Source organism: Macaca nemestrina, chromosome 1 (assembly GCF_043159975.1).
Source record: "Macaca nemestrina isolate mMacNem1 chromosome 1, mMacNem.hap1, whole genome shotgun sequence".
NCBI classification, from domain to species: domain Eukaryota; kingdom Metazoa; phylum Chordata; class Mammalia; order Primates; family Cercopithecidae; genus Macaca; species Macaca nemestrina.
Window position 1 is genome coordinate 171,199,009 of NC_092125.1, and position 21,349 is coordinate 171,220,357.

General features: G+C 41.0%; 1 protein-coding gene across 3 annotated transcripts; it reads right to left on the reverse strand.

The window, feature by feature from the left end:
• Positions 1-772: 772 nt before the first annotated feature.
• Positions 773-16,027, reverse strand: LOC105495173 (ubiquitin specific peptidase 1). 3 transcript variants are annotated; one of them, XM_011764448.2, is made up of 9 exons: positions 15,910-16,027; positions 12,621-12,856; positions 10,804-10,924; positions 10,144-10,248; positions 9,126-9,286; positions 7,010-7,701; positions 5,022-5,192; positions 3,841-4,042; positions 773-2,272 (listed from the first exon to the last, which is right to left on the reverse strand). In XM_011764448.2, the coding sequence occupies exons 2-9, from the start codon at positions 12,788-12,790 to the stop codon at positions 1,537-1,539; spliced, it is 2,358 nt and encodes a 785-aa protein (XP_011762750.2). In that variant the 5' UTR covers positions 12,791-12,856; positions 15,910-16,027; the 3' UTR covers positions 773-1,536. The 3 variants fall into 3 exon arrangements, with proteins under 3 accessions (XP_011762750.2, XP_011762749.2, XP_011762748.2); XM_011764447.2 differs by having other exon boundaries at positions 15,815-16,025; XM_011764446.2 differs by lacking the exon at positions 15,910-16,027 and adding an exon at positions 14,975-15,112.
• Positions 16,028-21,349: the final 5,322 nt, after the last annotated feature.

Below are 21,349 nucleotides of genomic sequence, written 5' to 3' on the forward strand. Positions count from 1 at the left end.
TGCAGTGGCATGATCCCTGATCCCGGCTCACTGCAAGCTCTGCCTCCTGGGTTCATGCCATTCTTCTGCCTCAGCCTCCTCAGTACTTGGGACTACAGGCACCCACCACCACACCCAGCTAATTTTTTGTGTTTTTAGTAGAAATGGGGTTTCACGTGTTAACCAGGATAGTCTCGATCTCCTGACCTCGTGAGCCACCTGCCTCAGCCTCCCAAAGTGTTGGGATTACAGGCGTGAGCCACCGCACCCAGCCTACTGTGATTTTTTAGTTAAGGTACTCCTTGTTGAAATGGGGTATTATAGTGTTATCCCAATAGCATTTATATATTTAGAATCATTTCTAGGAAAAAAACTCTTTAGTACCAAGAATGTCCCTTAACAAGTCATGAAATCATTCACAACTTACCAATTCACTTTACTAGTTTAAAATGAAATTTTAACCAAGTTTTTATGTGTGCCCAAAGCATCATCTTAACTTTTCCAGTTTTCGATTCCATTAAATCATGTCTACTTTAAAGGACAATTAGATGCAACAAATGTCATTATAAACCTCTTTTAAGTATGACAGCTTGGATGGACTAAGCACAATTTCTCCTCTTTGAAAAACTCTTCTCCTGCACTATCAGAAAGTATTCCGTAATAAAGGTACTGATTATGCATGCTTATTCTCTCATATATATACATATATATATATATACACACACTTAGTTCTCTTTAAGAAAATTCAGCTGTATTTATAAAAATATACAAGTAAAAAATTCAAATATTCATATACATAGTTAAGCAGTTTAAATTTTATTGACCTCCCAGTTTTTAAAAAAAGTTAAATTTAAGGTCACACCTCTAAGTTTGATATACTATATACAGATCGTGCAGAATATGAGTTAAAGAGATACAAATTAGTCCATGCCCAAAAAGATTATACTAGAGTACAGAATCATCTTCATAAATACATATAAAATTCTTGTGAAGATAGAAGGGCAACTGTCCGGTTTTCTGAGACACTTATTTCTAAGTGAATCAAGGCACAAAATGTACACTATTGTTAATACACACATTCTAGACTTTGTGCCTCTGACATAGCCCAAGGATTTCGCTTCATGACTCTTATAAAACTAAATGTACTGAATGAGATTCTGCTTCTTGGGTGAAAAACCACAGGAACTATAAACATCATGTAGATAATTACTCCAAAATACGGAGAATACAAATACGAGCACTTTATTTTAAAAAGCAAACACAAAAGATTGGTGTAAATCCAAGTGTTTAAATGCTTCCGTTTTGGATAATTTAATTAAGAACCGATACAAGTTTGTTCCCAGAAGCTAATGCATCACTAGTCTCTACTGAGGAAAATGAATTCTAAAAATTAACATGGTTTTCAGTAATTCAAATTTCACTATTTATATAAAAACCTAGAGAGACCAATAATATCCAGTAGCTTCAAAAGATAAGCTAAAGACTCTTTGATATAATCAACTTTACCAATGTTTGTGTGGGTGTGTTTAATATATACACAAGGAAAATACACTCACCCTATAATTTCTTATAAAATAGCAAGTAAGGAGTAGAAGTAGGAGATGTAGAAGGGGAAAGAGAATTCAGAAAGTCCTTCTCTTCAGTAACTTTGACTTCAGAATCATCAAAGAGCAACCACTTCCCCTCATACTCCTTTAAGCTTTGCACTACATATGAAATTTTGTTCTCAAATCCACTAATATTAACGCCTGTTTGGTCACTGGATTCCTTGTTTCTATCAGATTCATGGGTCCCATTAGTATCGTTAGTCTCAGAATTTCTATTTTCGGCAAACGCTGTACTAGCAACCTTATCAGGATTAGAGGCTTTGTTGTATAGCTCATAATCTGCTTTGCTCTTTTGTCCTCCAAGAAGTCCAATAGCTTCTACATTTTTTTTGTTCAAAACTTTACTTGGCTGTGTATTTCCACCAACTCTAATCGACACTTCTTCATCATCATAATTCTCAACCACACCCCTTGCTTCCTCCTCATTCAATGGTTCTGGCTTACCTATTTCACACATTTGGTCAACCACAAAATTTCCTTTATCTAGTTCTAAACTGTTAAGGTCAGTGACTTTAACAGAAGCAGTGTAATGCCCACTACTAATTGTAATGCCACTATGCATCACAACCGCAAACAATCCATAGCTGTCGTTAGTTGGCTTTGTGCTCCATTCTTCTAGTGACAATTTAAGAGGTGTCAATAAAGGAGTGTTGATCTTGGAAAGTCCACCACCGTAACAATCAAACCTTTGGGAGGAAAAAAAGAAAAGGTTTCCTGCAGTTCCATTTTAAATTCAAAATGTTATACCCCAATCTGAAACCAAGTAAAAATCTGAATGAACCCTTAATATTCAGTCTTCATATATCAGAAAAGCAGAATCAAAACAAGACCCCAACTTTGAATAATATTTGTAATATATGCAGAAACAAAAAAATACTTAATAACTTCTAATATTCAGGCATTTCTGTGGAGGAAATAATTGTATTTTTTCCTTTATTTTCCTAATTTTGTGCAGTAAGAAAATAAATGGTATTTTAAATAGCCTGAACCTGAACTGAAAATGTTACATTTTAGGTTTTTTTTTTTTCAGACAGGGTCTGTCACCCAGGCTGAGTGCAGTGGTGAAATCATGGCTCACCACAGCCTTCTGGACTCAAGTGATCCTCCCACCTCAGGCTCCTCCTCCTCAGCCTCCTGAGTAGCTGGGACCACAAGTGCCCGCCACCACACCAAACTAGTTTGTGTATTTTTTGTAGAGGTAGGGTTTTGTCATGTTGCCCAGGCTGGTCTTGAACTCCTGGGTGCGAGCCATCCACCTTGGCCTCCCAAAGTGCTGGAATTACAAGTATGAGCCACCCACGCCCAGCCCATTTTAGTCATTTTTAGTGTGAAGTTTTTCTCTACCAAAAATTGGGAAAGTAAGTAAAATATTATTTTTTACTATTAGCAAACGGAAGGTCCACTGAATAAGGGGCTATATGTTATCTTCTGACATAACCAAGTGTGAGAGAGCTACTGTGAAGCCCTCATGGTAATTTCAAACAAGTAACTAATGTACAAAGGAGTCACACATACAATGACATTATACATGTCAGGAAAAAAAAAAACCAGACTATCCAAAACAATTAGCATTTTTTTCAAACTGTGGAAAGACTAATTTCCTGGTTTACCTTAAAACAAGGAAGAATTTAGCCTTTCCCGCCCTTTCAAAAAAATCTTGATGTATATAAAATTTGTTCCCTGCTTTAGTCAGCTCTACTGAATTCTGCTACTAACATCTAAGAGGGAATGAATGTGAAAAGATGAATAAAGAAACTGGGTGGGCATGGTTGCTCACGCCTGTAATCCTAGCACTTTGTGAGGCCAAGGCAGGTGGATTGCTTAAGTCCAGAAGTTCAAGATCTGACTGGGCAACATGGTGAAACCCCATCTCACTAAAAATACAAAAAATCAGCCAGGCATGGTGGCATGCACCTGTAGTCCCAGCTACTCAGGAGGCTGATGTGGGAGAATCACCTGAGCCTGGGAGGTCAAGACTGCAGTGAGCTAAGGTAGTGACACTACACTCCAGCCTGGACAACTGTCTCCAAAAAAAAAAAAGACATCATAATTAATAGAATATGTATTCATATCAAAAGCATTTGTTTCATTTTTACAGGGAAACTGTTAATAAGAGAACATAACTTTACTAAAGCAATCTTTACGATCTACTTCATTTGAGTACTTTCTATTCCTACTATTACAGCATTTTGAACAAGACTTATCTTCTACAGCAGCTCATTTTCTTCATATAGCTCTTATTTACAATACTTACTCCAAACCGCTAGCAGCAAAGCACTTCAAATGAATAGTTATAACTTCAGGCATTTTGTCAAACAAAAGACTTCGTTCAGCTTCAGTATAATGATGGCAGTTTTCACAGAAATATTTATCTTCTCCTACGATCCTTTCTACTGAAGCAAATTGTGAAATTGCCCATCTCAGGGTCTTCATTTCTGTTTTTGGCTCTGGAGAAACTGAAAAAGAGAATCCTTTCACTCACAAATACTTCTCTCAGACATTCAAAAATAAACCACAAAGTTTCATGTTCAAAATTAGCATTTAATTTCAATTGACCAACCCATTCCTAAATAACTAGAGATTTTTTTTACTTCTGAAACTACTTTCATAAGTGCATCCTCAACAGTATACGTATCTTTTAAATATCTATATTTGATCAGCCCCAAAATATGACAGACAACAAAAACAAAATAAGCTTGGTCTCTGTCCCTCAGTGTAAGAAAAAATAGTTTACGTTTAATTGCCAACTTTCAGTATGTGACAGGTAAACCTGTCTATGATTATTTCCTATGGTATTTCCATATTTTGTGCTATGCACTAGACACAACAGTGGCTCAATTATTGTGTTAAAAATAACCTTGGCCGGGCGCGGTAGCTCAAGCCTGTAATCCCAGCACTTTGGGAGGCCGAGACGGGCGGATCACGCGGTCAGGAGATCGAGACCATCCTGGGTAACACAGTGAAACCCCGTCTCTACTAAAAATACAAAAACTTAGCCGGGCGAGGTGGCAGGCGCCTGTAGTCCCAGCTACTCGGCAGGCTGAGGCAGGAGAATGGCGTGAACCCGGGAGGCGGAGCTTGCAGTGAGCTGAGATCCGGCCACTGCACTCCAGCCTGGGTGACAGAGCGAGACTCCGTCTCAAAAAAAAAAAAAAAAAAAAATAACCTCAGTAGCTCTCAAAGACTCAGGTTCCCAAAAGTGCACTTATTAAAGCATTTCAGTTTTCCATTCTAACACGCTCTATATCAAAATCAAGATGTCATGATTTCCCAAAAGCTAACCATGTATAAGTGAAGCCAGATAAGCAGAAAGGTCACATTAGATGCTAAAAGCTGGCTTTTTTCCCCTCCCTAATTATAGTCTATTAGACTTTGTGCTGTTAAAGAATTATAAATATTCCATCATGGTCCACACAAGACTCCAATTTTGCTTACTTTCAGAACTCTCCTCTACTTTGGAAAGCTCATCTTCTTGTACTGGCACACTGATGTCTTGAAAATCTTCTCTTCTTTCTGTTAAACTTTCACATTCCAAGCAACGCGTCCTTAATACCAGCTGACCTTGAAATAATTTCTCCACTAGCTCAAAACCAATTTGTTCCTCACCTAAAATGAAAATAGGAAAATGTACATCTATATAGATTAGCTTCTCATTATAGTCCAAATAACCAATTTTCCATTTAAATAAAGTATATCATGAATAACAGTTCCATTTTCATAGATCAGCTTATTAGCATTATTAGCTTATTAGAGGTACCCTATTAATGAAATTTAAGGTCCCTGTAAAGATAAAAACTTTGACTATGAATTACTAGTGTCTCTAAAAGAAGTCAGTTGTAGGCCGGACACGGTGACTCATGCCTGTAATCCCAGGACTTTGGGAGGCTGAGGTGGGCAGATCACCTGAGGTCGGGAGTTCAAGACCAGCCTGACCAACATGGAGAAACCCTGTCTCTACTAAAAATACAAAATTAGTCAGGTGTGGTGGTGCATGCCTGTAATCCCAGCTACTTGGGAGGCTGAGGCAGGAGAATTGCTTGAACCCGGGAGGTGGAGGTTGCAGTGAGCCAAGATCATGCCATTGCACTCCAGCCTGGGCAACAAGAGCAAAACTCTGTCTCCAAAAACACAAAACAACAACAACAAAGTCAGTTGTATTGTAACTCCCTTCCTAAAGACACCCTCCCCATAGAATAAACCCAGAATAAGAATGACATTTTCAGTAAAACTATTCACCATATCAGTATTACACATTTTCCTTGATATGTGTAGATCTGGACAAAACTTGGTAAAAATCTAGTTCAAGTATGGTGTAACTTGCAGTTATGCACCACCTACCAACGTTTCAATTATTTAACAATGGACCACATATTCCCATGATTTTTACTGTACCTATGTTTACATATCTATGCTTAGATACACAAATACCATTGTGCTACAGTTGCCTACAGCATTCAGTAGTTACATGCTGTACAGGTTTGTTGCCTAGGAGCAATAGGCAAAGCTTGCCTGCAGCCCATAACAAATTCATGAACTTTCTTAAAACATTATGAGACTTTTTTCTGATTTTTTTTTTCTTTTTAGCTCATCAGCTATCATTAGTGTATTTTGTGTGTGGCCCAAGACACTTCTTCCATTGTGGCCCAAGGAAGCCAAAAGATTAGATACCCCTGGTCTATACCATATAGGCTAGTTGTATAGTACGCTCTAGCATCTAGTTATGTAAGTACACTGTGATATTCGCACAATTAAATTAACAGCACATTTCTCAGAACATATTCCTGTTGTCAAGCAACACATGACTGTACTTAGTCTGTACTTTAAAAATTTCACTAAATGCAATGTCCTTCTTCAGTTTATGTCAAACATTGCATAAAGGGAAATGTTTTCTTAAATGTACATTAAAATATACTGAACTTCCCTACTTTATGTATTTTTTTGAGACAGAGTCTTGCTCTGTCACCCCAGGCTGGAGTGCAGTGGCACAATCTTGGCTCCACCTCCTGGGTTCAGGCAAGTCTCCTGCCTCAGCCTCCCGAGTAGCTGGGACTACAGGCGTGCGCTACCATGCCTGGCTACTTTTTGTATTTTTAGTAGAGATGGGGTTTCACCATGTTGACCAGGCTGGTCTTGAACTCCTGACCTCAGATGATCTGCCCGCCTCGGCCTCCCAAAGTGCTGGGATTACAGGTGCGAGTTATCATACCCAGCCAAACTTCCCTACTTTATAAGCTGTAAATTAAAATTACTTTAATGACATTACACACACACACACACACACGTAATACTATACACACACACTAACCTAAGCATAGCACTTAAAACACCATAGTTCACATTCAGTGTTAAATTTCCTTCTCTTGAAACAATTTTAGTCAGAGATTATATGCTCCTACCTATCAAAGTCTAAGAATTATACTAACCTTTGTTTATGGGTTTAACTTCATTAACATTCACAGGTGTAACAGTATTTCCTGGAGATTCAAATCCACAAGCATGAGTTGTGTTATCATTTTCATACTTCCCCAAGTCCTCTTCAGGATCATATTCATTTTCTTTAGATTGTCCTTTGGCTCCTTGGTTTGTTGTTATTTTTCCCAGACTACAGAATTTAGAAAGAATGCTGGGTTGCTTAGTTGCAGACTTTAACCAATTTATTTTAACTCTTGATTTCTTTTGTGAGGGTCTTGGACTCTCATTTTCAGAAATACACTTGGGAATTATTTTAGGAGGAATCTCTAATGTATCACTTGTAGCTTTTCTTTTTGATCTAGTTTGTCTCTGGTTCTCTTCCAATGACTGGTGTTCCTTGGATACTTTAACTTTTTTCTTCATGTTACCAAATTCAGTGTCACTTTTTCTTTTCCCATTTCCTTTTGGGAGTTTTTCTTTACAGTCTTCAGAATGCCTCACACTGTCCATCTCCATGCTGTTAATACCACTCATTTCCTCTTTCTGATGAGGTATTTCTTCTACCTTAGTAGGTAATTCTGCCACATTTTTTACTTCTTCTTTTTTTAGGAGTTGGCATGTTTCTTGAATGTTTCCCAAAATACACTGTAATACTTCCTGTGCATCATGCTGTAGATAGCCTTCATACATAGGGTTGAGTTCCCTATAAATAAAAATTTCCATTTCATCTATTCTAGTTTTGAAGATACGGTACATAAAATCTATATAGAAATTAATTCATGTAAGGAAAATCATAAATTATTTCATTTTTTAAATCTCAAGACATTTATTCAGCACTAATTTGGAATTTCTTACCTGTAACTAAAAGAGTAACTTGTACCCTACTTTCATTATAATACCTTGATCCTCTTCTAAATATAATAACTAATACTTAGATAATGCTTACCATATACCAGGTTTTAGTCAAAATGTTTTTTTATCTATGTATACATTATCTTCACAATAACCCTATGAGGTACTATTATCCCCACTATTTACAGATATAGGTACTAAGGCACAGAGAGGTTAATTAACTTGCCCAAGATCACAGAACTACTTAGGATGAAAAGCCAGTATTCAAATCAGCACGCTCTTGGCCACCACGCTACATTAGCTTTTTTTTTTTTTTTTTTTTTTTTTTTTTGGACAAGAGTCTTGCTCTGTTGCCCAGGCTGGAGTGCAGTGGCACAATCTTGGCTCACTGCAACCTCTTCCTCCCGGGTTCAAGCGATTCTCCTGCCTCTGTCTCCTGAGTAGCTGGGACTACAGGTGCGAACTACCACGACCAGCTAATTTTTGTATTTTCAGTAGGGGCGGGGTTTCACCATGTTGGCCACACTGGTCTTGAACTCCTGACCTCAAATGACCCACATACCTTAGCCTCCCAAAGTGCTGGGATTACAAGTGTGGGCTGTGACTGGCCTACAATACCTCTTAATTAAGGTATAGCAATAAATTGCACCTAGTTCTATTTTTAAACTGAATGCTTAAGTGATTGTTTTAAAGACTTGCCCTATTAGTATAATTTTATTTGAATAAGGCTATTTTATATGTTGTTTCATTTTTAAGAAAATACCAAAAAGCAATCTAATCCAGTTAGCCAACAGTTCTCTAATCACATATAACAAAAATAGAATATTTAGAATTTACAGTTCTTACACATATTTTGAATATAGTCCTATAATTCCTAATGTGAAATCCTTAGGACCACGCATTTAGAAATTCAGACATTTTCAGATGCAATGATAATATGGCATATAAGTAAAATATTTATCACCGACATGATATGGGAGTACTCTATAATTAAATACATTACTACTTCTATAGAAGAATGTATGAATATTCACATTAGAGATAAATATGAATGACTATAAAAAGCCTCATATAATATATTCAAATCTAACAAATTTAGCACCAAATATATGAAAAAAATTTCCAGTATTCAGAGCCTCTGAGATACAAAGGACTGTGGACCTATAGTTTCTACTTTCCTTGCCCTTTTATTCCTGTTTCTTCACATACCATTCTCCTCCAAGGATATAAACAAGTAGTTAAATTGAAACCCTAAAATTATATTATAGGCTATACCTGAGTGTGTTAAGCAGTCGCCTTGGCTGAGTGGCAAGTTCATCAGTATATTTCTCTGGATTTAAGAGAAAACTAGCTTGGAGCTGTTCAACCGAAATGATTAAGGACTGTAAACTGCATATCAATTCATAACTTGCCAAAGAATCTTCTTTGCAATTTCCCTGTCAAGAAAGAAACACACAAACCAATAATTTTATGAACAAATTAAGTACCTTCCCCCTTTGTCTTTGTCTCACTTAAGAATACTAGGTTTTCTAAGTTGCATTATAGCACTAATTTTAAGGGATATACAAATAAGCCTTATTTTTTATTTTTTTGAGACAGGGTCTCTGTCACCCAGGCTGGAATGCAGTGGCTTGATCGCAGCTCACTGGAGCCTCAACCTCCTGAGATCAAGCAATCCTCCACCTCACCCTCCCAATTAGCTGGAACTACAAGCTCACACCACCACGCCCTACTAGTTTTCATATCTTTAGTAGAGACAGGGTTTTGCCATGTTACCCAGGCTGGTCTCAAAATCTTGCACTCAAGCGATCCATCACCCACCCTCACCTCCCAAACTGCTGGGATTACAGGCGTGAGCCACCACGCCTCGTCTTTTTTTGTAATTTTAAGAGGAATTTTTGAATTACTATTTATGTGACTTAAAATGGTTTTTTAATTATGGAAGTCAAAGATTTCTTTAAATACTGTGTAGTTACTTAAATTTTAAGTCAATTTGAAAACACAATGGGTAAATAGGTTGTACATGGGTGTGACATATTGTGATTATAGTACACAATAATGTATAGTATACAAGTAACAAAAGTTTGATACACATATTACAGGAGCAAACAATCTGTAAAAGGGAATTATCTAGTTAGCTACCTTGAAAGAATGAAAAATAATTGCCTGACAATAGTTCGTTAACAGAGAAATAATCTTTGTCACCCACCCCCGCAGTCTCTTCATTTCCAGGCAAGTAAATTTCCATTAATTTACTTTTGCTTTTTACATTATTTTCTGTTACTGTTCTTACCTTGTCTTTTTGATTGGCTTCATCCTTTAGAGCTTCTTTCTTCCTTGAAATAACATTAAATAAGTGCTTTACTCCAGATTTAAAACCGGGACAAAAATATAATACCTATAAAAAGTGAGACTGTCTAAGTGTTCACTGAACAATATACGTAAAATCATTAAAACAACATCATGCTTTCTATAGGCCCTTTTAATGTGTAGTACCTAAAATTCTGAGATTAAGTTTTGTGTCAAAATTTGTTCTCCACTTCATCAGTAGTAGCCCAGTGTATTCCCTCACTGGCACAAAGCACTGAGTCTGGGCAGATATTGCTAAGACTTTAAGGTTACAAGAACACACAACACAAAGCCAACGTTATTTCCAAGGGATAAGATACGTATTACTGTAGCATCAGCAATCAGAGAAAGAAATTAAAGGTTTGAACTTCCACTTAAGGTCTACTCAATTTTGCTATCCCACCTTTATTTAGTCTATCACTTTCTCTTATCCCAAAGCAAGTTTAACAACATGCAACGTATTATTTTAGCCTGTTCTGGTTCATTTACAATCAAAGGCAAAGACAGTATGGACATTAAAGTCCTCCAATAACTCAGAAACATTAAATATTACATTATTCTTTGCCTACTAAAGTTTTGTTATATAGCAAAACTGTCAATTTACCTGAAGTATACTATTAAGATAGCAAGTATTGCCGAGATTATTCAGTCCCACAAATGGTAACAAGTTTTCTCTCTTCTCACAGTTTATAGGTGAAGACTGTGCTGCAGGAACAACTTGATCACTATTAAATATAGAAGGGGGAAAAGATAATCAAGTAGTTATCTCAAAGAAACAAGGTGAAAATATTACTTCCGTAGATTTAGTCTTTTCCCAAAAGTTGTATAATCTGAAAAGTATGTGAATCTTGTTCAGATGACATTTTAAGAAATACAGGCTCAAAAACTGCTATATGCCCAGAATGAAAGTTTTTAAAACATTATTACACATACCAAGCCACAGAACAATTCCCTTAAAAGGATGTTAATCCTATTTTACAGAGCAAAAAATTGAGGAACTGAGAGACTGTGATTTGTTTTACCTACTTTGACATTTTAATCAAGTAGTGTAACTGAACAGAAACCTGGGAATAAATTAACCATGGCAATATTTGGGAGAGGCTGAACTAAGTAAGATTATATTAATAAGAATTCAAGGAAAAGAAAGTCTATGAAGAGAATTATATGGCCGGGCGCGGTGGCTCAAGCCTGTAATCCCAGAACTTTGGGAGGCCGAGACGGGCGGATCACGAGGTCAGGAGATAAGAGACCATCCTGGCTAACACGGTGAAACCCCGTCTCTACTAAAAAATACAAAAAACTAGCCGGGAGAGGTGGCGGACAGCTGTAGTCCCAGCTACCCGGGAGGCTGAGGCAGGAGAATGGGGTAAACTCGGGAGGCAGAGCTTGCAGTGAGCTGAGATCCGGCCACTGCACTCCAGCCTGGGCGACAGAGCAAGACTGTCTCAAAAAAAAAAATTATTTAGCTATCTCTCACTTAAAAATAAAATGTTCAGAAGGTGAGTGTGGTGGCACTGAGATGTAATCCCAGCTACTTTAGAGGACTGCTTGAGCCCAGGAGTTCAAGACCAGCCTGGGCAACACAAGGAGACCCCGTCTCAAAAAATAAATACATTATTATTCTTTTACTTCTTTAACAACAAAAAAAAACCCACTAGGTCTTCCCAGTATTTTATTTTACAATTGCTAGCTATTATTACTCCAGCACCTCAAAGTATTTAGAAGTATGAATGCTGATAAACAAAAGGTTCACTCTCACACAATCTCCTCAACTGGTTATTGATAGCTATTGGAAATTAACACATGGGACCAAATCCACCTTAGTCACCCAGCAGAGTGACTATATGTTAAACAGGGAAGCAGTACAGACTCCAGCTAGAGCTGCTGGTGGTGGAATAAAGTATTTCACTTTGTTCTGATTTATTTTCTGTAGCTAAAGAATTTATTTGCATCAAAAGCATTACTTATTTTTAAGTTTATTTCTATAATTTGCAATCGTATGCCTCCAACAGGTATGACTAGTCACATGACTACAGTTTAAAATGTCTTATAACCGTCAAGTCTTCTGAACCAAACAAATATATATACATATATATATAACCTTTTACCCCTACACAAATGTTTTGCACGACAAATAAATTTAAACTCAGAAAGACAATTTTAATCTATGAATATTTCTCCAAGTTAGTCTACATGGCTGAGCACAGTGTTCATGAGTTAAACATTACGGATGTGATCCCTATGGGGAACCACCAGTTTTGCTGTTCCTACTATAAACGGCTAGACTTGACTTATTAAGAAGTACACTGAAGTGTACTTTTTTGTGCCTCTATAGACTATCAAGTCAGAGTGGAGGTGTCAACCAAGTTCACTGCTGCTTCACTGTAGAATTTTTAAAGTACAGAAATGTAAGATACATACATTTCAGATGCTCTATATTCAGAAGCTTTTTCTTCATTTTCTTGAGAATCTGTGAAATCCAAAGCTCTCTTAGTTTCCTTTTTCTGAAAAAACTTTAAGGAAAGTCTGTTTTTCTTTGATGGGCTACCTCTTGAAAGTCCATTACTTTCACTAGGTATGACACCAGGCATTTTTTTCTCAAATCCCAAGGAGTTGTCAATAATTAATTTATAGAGGAAAGCTGTAATCAATTATATCTGTTAATCACAGAGAAAAAGTTTCATTAGTTTTCGGTTATCAGTTTTAGGCAACAAAATCATCAATTTTGAAAACAAATTTACCAAGGGAATGGCACAAATTAGAAATTAATATTTGAAAACCTAATGCCTGCCAATAGGCACTCAATATTTATTGCTTAAATGAAAAAGCTTACCACACTATTCTTAAAGAACAAAAAATAGAAGCTACTGAATTTTTAAAATCAGTCTGCTATGGATTAAGGGTCGCATTACAAAATATCCTATTTAGCAGACCTACAGTAAAGTAGTGTAAGTAGTAAAAACTTAATATTTTATTATAATAATTCATTCAGAAAAATTGACTGAGCACTACCACCTCTAATTCTCAAGTACATGGAAAGGATGAATGGAAAATCAAAGTAGTGCTGGACGATAATGAGTCCTCTCTTCCAATGCCTTTTCTAGTTATTAACATGAATACATGAAAATAAAGTACCTAAAAAGTTTATTAAAGTATAATTTGCATTCAAGGCATAGAGATGGTGTTAAGATATACCTAAAACCGTAAAGTTTTATCTTTCAATAATAAAACACATGCAAAGTTGAGACAGTGATACAAAACACTGTTGGATGCACTTTGTGTAAATCCAATTCTTAATGAGCCAGAAATCACAATACTCGTTTTCCAAACTTTTTTTAAAACTTTGGATTCCAAACATAGTGCTTTGAGTAGGAAAAAAGATGATTTGGTTTGCCATTTGCAACTTTCCCACCCTGTTTTAAAGCAAAACTTTCACAGGAAAAAATATGGCAACATTTGTAGGAGTTACTAATATTTTCTACATCAGTCCTATTTTTCAGGACATGTGAGGAAAAATTATCTAACTAGAGTATTACCATAATAAAATTACTTAAAGCCCAAAACTTCAGCAACGAGTTTCAAATTTAAAATGCAGAGTAATAAAATGAACTACACAAAACTCACTCAAATTCCATCCTTAATAAGCATTTCACGTGGCTGACACTGATCTAGGAATTCACACTAAACTCAGCACTGAAACCATTTTTAAGACCCAAGTCAGGAAGAACTGGAAAAGCTGATCAATCTCCCCATTCTGTCTCCAACTTCACTTACTCTCCTATCCACCTAATGCTTCACCTAATGCTTCTGAGGAAGCGCTGTCTTCTAAATGACAAACTAACCTACGCTAAGTTCTCAGGGATCGCCAAGCATTAATGATTCTGATAAAATGTTTTTCTCGAGAGCCAATTCTAATGGATGACAGAAACTGGATCTCAAACCGACAGAGTAACCAGACTTCACAGGAGGGAAGAATGATTAGGCAGGTGAAATAGCGGATCGTCAGCTTAATCAACAAACCAAACCTCCTAGCCCCTCAAAGCAATGTTCACACCGAGAATGTAACATTTTGCCAGGTGCAGTATCTTCCGTGCTATTATTTCTTGCTCCTGGCTTTCCTTATAACTGGGGGGGCTGTTACATGCAAAATATTTCTCCTGTAACTAAGTCAACTTTCGCAGAAAGCACGACGAAACGACCATTATCTGTTGACAGCGTGAATACTCAGTCCCAACAGTTTTAAATTCTTTTTGAGATGACACGACTCGATTCCGATTTTTCAAGAAAAATATACAAGGACATCTTCGCCAAGGTTTAAGACGCGGCGTTCTAAACACTTCTGGAAAAAGTGTAAGTGAAAGAAAATGCGCGGTAAAATTTCGCAATTACCGACCGATCCAGGGCAACCTGCGTGGAAACGTTTCTTTCTCCCCAACCTTCACCGCTCTCGGGAACGGAAAGGAAGCTGGAAGAACCAGCAGCGACCAGGCTGCCGGGCCGGGGGAGGCTGGCGGCGGCGTTCTCGGCCCACACCCCCGCGCCGGGCGCCCTCGCCGCGGAGTTGGCCTATTTACGCCCAGCCCGCACCTGCCTTCTCGCGTCCCGGCGGCGGCAAGACAGGCGCCCCGCCCGAGGCACACAAGGCTCCCGCTGGCAGCTCGACCAGGGTGCGAGGCCAACACGGTCCCGGGGGTCTCCCCGGCAGCTCCTCTCCCGCGCCGGCCGAACTTGCCCCCGCGCCGGGGCGCCGGCCCCTCCTCCCAGGCCCTCCTTACCTGGTCATGGCCCAAAGCGAGGTCCGCGGCAGTGACGCCGGCAAGTCCAACCCGAATGAGTGTGGGTGCGACAGGTGAGTCCCTGTTCCGAGTCCGCCGGGTCCCCCCGGCCCCAGGAAAATCTGGTCGGATCACCCTCCCCGCGGGGGAGTGACCATCCGCTCCCAAGAGCGGGAACCCCGACCGCCGCTCGGTCCCGCCTTGCACCGGCACCAACTACATCCCCGGAGCGGCGCCTATCCGCGCCCGCCCCGGGATAGCCAGGAGCGCAACAAGCAGCAGCCCCGCTCGCCGAGCGCCTGAACCGCTAGGGTCTTTCGCACTCCGCCACCGAGGGGAACTTGGCGCGTTTTCCTCAGTCTCAGGACCCCCGTGTTTTAGCCTCCGCCCGCGCCAGCGCTGCGATTGAACGTGGCGTCCTTTGAAATTGCCGGTTCCAGTCTCCACGCTGCAGAGACGCGAAAGGCAGGAGCCGTCTCGCGACGGTCACTCGCCCCCGGCACGCACGGGCTCCAGAGCCAGCTGGGACTGTAGCTCCCCAAGAGCCTAACGGGTTCCACAGTTTCAAACAGCGCAGGCAGAGAGCCGGGCAGCTCGTGCGGGTCCTCGCTAAGGGCGCGCGCGAGGTGCTAGCGGCCTGGCTGGCGGGCTCGAGCCTCACACCCTTTTTTTAACCATTCGTGCGCGCGAGTTGAGGGAAACGCGTACGGGTCGGGAGACGGGACAGAGAGCAGACGGGACGGGCCACCGCCTCGAGAAGGAGCCCAAATTCACCAATCCATGATGAACAATCCCCAAAACCGCGCCTCCCACCGCCCGGGGGAAACCAATCAGAAGTACCTAGACCAAAGCCAATTAGAAGGGCGGGAGCAGCAAGTCCCTCTAATAGCAAAAAAGAAGAAAGGTGGGCTCCAGCCAATCATTGTTCGACATACGGAGTGTTCCTCAGGCACGGCGCCCCTCCTTCCGCTCTCATTGGCGCTCGAGTGGGCGCTTTCGCTGCCGACTGTTGAAATCTTGTTTGGCGTTTTGTTAATCCTCGACGGTGGGACGCCGCGGAGGGTGCGGCTTCCGGAGCGAGGCCCTCGCGGCAAGCCCCGCCTCCCTTCGTGCGTACGCGCCCGGGCGGGGTGACCGAGAGAGCCGCTCCGGAAAATGGCTGCCCGGCTGCGTGCCGGGGCTTCGCCCGGGCTTTCGGTTTGGAGTCGCGGCCACACTAGGCCTAGGGCCATCCAATGAGACAAGGCGCTGCCACGGATAACGATACATTCTCAGGCGAATGCTGTAGAGCTGAGGCCCACTTCTCAGCCCCTACTCGCCTCATTTTCTCCTGTTTACCCCTCCCCTTCTCGGCCGCAGGAGGAAACGAAAGAACAGTTTCAGGCCCAGCTCCGGCCGCGGGAGCTTCCCAGGGTTCCCGCGCGAGCCCTCCCAAAGAGTTCAGGAGCGGCAGGCAGGCCTCATCTGGTTGTGCTTCCTTTTGTGTTTGTGTGCTTGCTTTGATGAGGTGACCTCAGCTCAAGTGCTGCAGTTAAGCAGGATACGTTCAGCCCAGATCCATTTAAATCAAGTATTTTTAAGGTGCCTACTATGTGCCAGGCATTTTTCAGGGCGCGAGGGATGAAAGGCATTCCCTGTCATAAAGGAGCATTACATTCTGGAGACGGAGACATAAGTGACACTAAAATAAGTGATGGGTACAATAGCCTGGAAAGATCTCTTTGAGTTGACATTTGAGCAGAGCTGAATGAAAGCTGAGCGAGCCTTGGAGGAATCTGGGGGAAGAATGGTGCGGGCAGAGAGAACAGCAAGTTACAGACGTCCTGAAGCTTAATGCGCTTGGTGTTTTGAAAAGAAGCAAGGAGGCCAGGGCGCTTAGAGCACAGTGAATTTGGGAAAGAAGATGGGAGGAGATGAGATGAGTGAGACAGGCAGGACTCTGGGTAAGCCGAGTAAGGAGATGGGAGTCGTTGGATTATTCTGAGCTGGGGAGTGGTGGGATTACACGTTGACCTTCAAGAGTACAAGCAGGGCTGGGCGCGGTGGCTCACGCCTGTAATGCCAGCACTTTGGGAGGCCGAGGCAGGCGGATCATTTGAGGTCGGGAGTTGGAGACCAGCCTGACCAACATGGAGAAACCCCGTCCCTACTAAAAATACAAAATGTGGCGGGCGTGGTGGTAGGCGTGGTGGCGCAGGCCTGTAATCCTAGCTACTCCGGAGGCTGAGGCAGGAGAATCGCTTGAACCCGGGAGGCGGAGGTTGCGGTGAGCCAAGATCGCCACACTGCACTCCAGCCTGAGCAACAAGAGCAAAACTCTGTCTCAAAAAAAAAAAAAAAAAAGTACGAGCAGAAAGGTCAGCCAAGATGCTACTTCAATAAGCCAAGGAATAAATTATGGTAGTCGGGAATAAGACGGTGGGATGTTGAAAACTGGTGGGTTCAAGATACATTTTGAGCACAGCCAACGAGCTCTACTGATGGACTGGCTGTATTATAATGTAAGAAAAAACAGGTCGGGTGGCCAAGACCGGTGGACCGCTTGAACCCAGGAGTTCAAGATCAGCCTGGGCAACATGGCAAGACCCATCTCTACAAAATCTCCAAAAATTGGCCGGGCATGGTGGCATGTGCCTGTAGTCCCAGCTACTCGGGAGGATGAGGGGGGAGGATCCCCTGGCTGCAGTGAGCCGAGATGCACCACTGCGACAGTGTGAGACCCTGCCCCCCCAGCCCCCCTTCAAAAAAAAAGAGTCACAATGATTTTTTTTTTTCACCTGAGCAACTTAGTGTTGGTCCTTGCTAAAATGGGAGTCTTAGTGGGCTCAATGGGAGGGATCATCGTTCTTAGAATATTAAGATTGAGGTGTTTAACATACAAACAGAGGTTGAACCAGCAGATAACCAGATACATGAGGACAAGATTAGAAAATTATATAGGTCAGTCTTAGCCATTGTGCACCACAGACTGGCAGTGTCTCATTTTCTAGTACTAGCAGAATTATTGCTTCTTTCAAACTCTACGAGAATAGATAAGCAATTCTACTTTCCCATATCCCTGAGATCCTATTGTCTGCAGCCACTATTCTTCCTGTACACAGTGTGTGGTATCAGTTAAGATTCAGTTGTGGAAAGTAGAATCCATTTCAGCTAGTATAAACACAAAGGGTATTGAATATTTGGGAGGGTTGATTAAATAGCCTCTAGATTAGTTTTTCAGGAATGAGTCCCAAAGTTTTCACAGAACCAGGCCACTAAAGAAGCAGTGACTCTTCTATGATCAGGAAGTGACATCTGTGAATCACATTGCTGCTGCCATGGCTAGGAGACCTCCACCATCAGAAAGCTGCTTGTGCTGCTGACTGTAGAACCACACTATACCCACTATTATCTGCACCAGTGCTATGCATGTCCTACGTCCTGTCTGTCAAGGCCCATAGGACAAGTAGCTGGACACTGAGGCTTCTGCTAATGCTGCTTCAGAAAAATCAAACGCCTCCACAACTGTGCTTGTCAATAGCAATAGCAGAAGCTCGGTGTGTTTCTGGCAATACAATTAATGTAAAAATTTAGTATGTTTCTTATCCTTTTGCTTTCAGTCAGTTGTTTGTGGGAGAAATTCTAGCCACAGTTCTTGCCTAGATGAGTTTTTAAGCCCAGAAACTTTTTTCCTAGTTTCTCTGTGCTCCCCAGCTACCACACTCTTAATGACAGCTAATCTCTTTGGAAACAATGGGACTTAATAGGTTCACAGCATTCTCAATCCTATATTTGTCAGTCGTGTGTGGGTAAATGCCAGGCATATTTCCTTCCAAAGTTTCACAGGCACTCTTTCTGTGTATAGTCATCCCTTGGTATCCATGGGGGATTGGTTCCAGGACTGTTACGGATATCAAAATCCGAGGATGCTCAAGTCCCATATATAAAATGGCGTAGTATTTGCATACAACTTATGCACCTCGCACGTATACTTTAAATCATCTCTAGATTACTCAGTTACCTAATACAATGCCTACACATCACTTCATTCACATGGATTTGACATAGTATTTAACACTTGGCATGTGGCAAATTCAAATTTTGCTTTTTGGAACTTTGTGTCCCTTTTTCATAAGGTTTTTTGATCTGTGGTTGGTTGAATCCATGTATATGGAACCCATGAATGTGGAGGGCCAACTGTTCTTCAGTCTAAAGGCGTAGAAGAAGTGGGGGTTTTTTTCCACCCTTTAAAGCTTCAAATTATGAAACTTTTTTTTTTTTTTTTTTTTTGAGATGGAGTCTTCCTCTGTCACACAGGCTGGAGTGCAGTGGCATGATCTTGGCTCACTGCAACCTCCACTTCCTAGGTTCAAGCAATTCTCCTGCCTCAGCCTCCCCAGGTAGCTGGGATTACAGGTGCCTGCCACCACGCCCAGCTAATTTTTGTATTTTTAATAGAAATGGGATTTCACAATGTTGGCCAGGCTAGTCTCAAACTCCTGACCTCGTGATCCACCCGCCTCAGCCTCCCAAAGTGCTGGGATTACAGGCATGAACCACCACGTCCAGCCCAAATTATGAGACTTTTAATCCACTTGGATTACAGACAGAATTTCTCCTTTGGCAAAACCGTATTCTTTTCCATTTCTACATGCAAATTGGTTACTTCTGGCCTGAATTCATCTCTCGTAGAACTTGGTTTAAAGTGTCAAGAAAAGCCAGCAAATACCAAGTTTATAGATATTTCCAACCATTTCCCTTCATGCCACAATTTTGATTGGCGTGTGATCTGTCTTCTAAAGCTGGCAACAGGTTTACCAAATGTCTGGCAACTGGAGAACAAGGGTCACCAGTTTTCCATCTTGCAATATCTGAGTCTTTACCACCCACTGCCCAAATGCTTCCACTAAACACCACATTTCTTTTAAGGTTATGTGTAGCACAAATTTATAGGAACCAAACTCTGCATCCAATAGGAATAGGTTTGTTTATAAGTAACTGAATATTTTTAAGTGTCCTTAGCTAAAATTAACATTAATTTCTTTATCATGTATACATAATGCAGAAGTAGGCAGTCTAGATTAGTACGGTGATTTCGTGACCATCAGGGACCTAATTAATTTCTTCCATTCTCAACATGTGGCTTCTACCTTTCAGTCCTTTACAGCTATTCAAATTACAGCCATCATGTCTATACTCCTATGCAGTAAAGAAAAAAGGACAGAGATGATCATGGTCCCCTCTCTTTAAGGATACTTCCTGGAAGCTGTACACACCATTCCTACTTACTGCCCATTGGCCAGAACTTAGTCATTTGACAACAACATTATTCTGGGTGGCCATATACCCAACTAAAACTCAGGGGTTATAATATTAAGGAAGAAGGATAGAATGGATATTAGAGGACAAATAGCATTATCTGCTATGCTTCCGCTTACCAGGTTAAAAAAATCCCCAGCTGGTGAAGGTATCCCCAAAAGATGAAAAATTGAAAAGTACTGTACAGCTTTTGGTTCCTTGAAAAGAGAATGTGCTGGGTATCTGTTTGCCCTTGTGGTAGATATGGAGATGAGCTGCCCAGATCCCCCTTCAAGGAAGGACTTGCTCCCAGACTGCAAAGAGTACCTCCAGTTGTCAGTTCTTTCAACCGCAGACAATGGCCTTGCCCACAATCATGCTCTTTGCAGCCTAAACTGGGTGATTAAGCAAGGCTGGACTATAAAGGCCCAGCCATTATGTCCCACCACTGGACACCTCTGATGGGCAGTATTCACTCCAGAGCTCTTAGCCAAGCTGGCCAAAGCTTTATTGGACCTGTACTGGAATTTGACTTCATTCTCTTCCCAGTCCTACTTCCTCTCCCTTCCTTTCACATCTTGTGCTCCAGCTTTGTCTCTCTCTGCATCTGCTCCTCAAGAAGCCTGCCTGCAAGAATTAGTACGAGGATTGGTTGGAGAAAGTAGACAACCAGATGGGGTTTGGGAGCTGAATTATAAACTACCTAGCAGGTGCTAGGTGAAGCATAATCAGCTCCTGGCACAAGGTAATGGTCCAATCAGGATGATGTACCAGGTGAAAGAGAATGCACTAGTAGGTGTGATATATCTAGCAGTTAAGACATGTGGTGGAAGTAGTAGCTATAAGGATAACAGAATTGGATGACTATTGCTAAACTCCATTGGTTACAGAAAAATAAAGAACAGCTAAGGGTAGGTAATAAGCAATTGAAGGTCTGGTGTGAAAGCCAGAGCACCTCTTTGTTTCACAAAAAGCAGCTCTCATCTGCAGGGGAAGGGTGGAGAAAGCTGAGCATCAAGACTACGTTAGAGTGGCCAAACTTAAAAGATGGTTAAATGCCTAAAATAGGTCTGTTGTGTCAAAGTCAGGGTCGGAGCA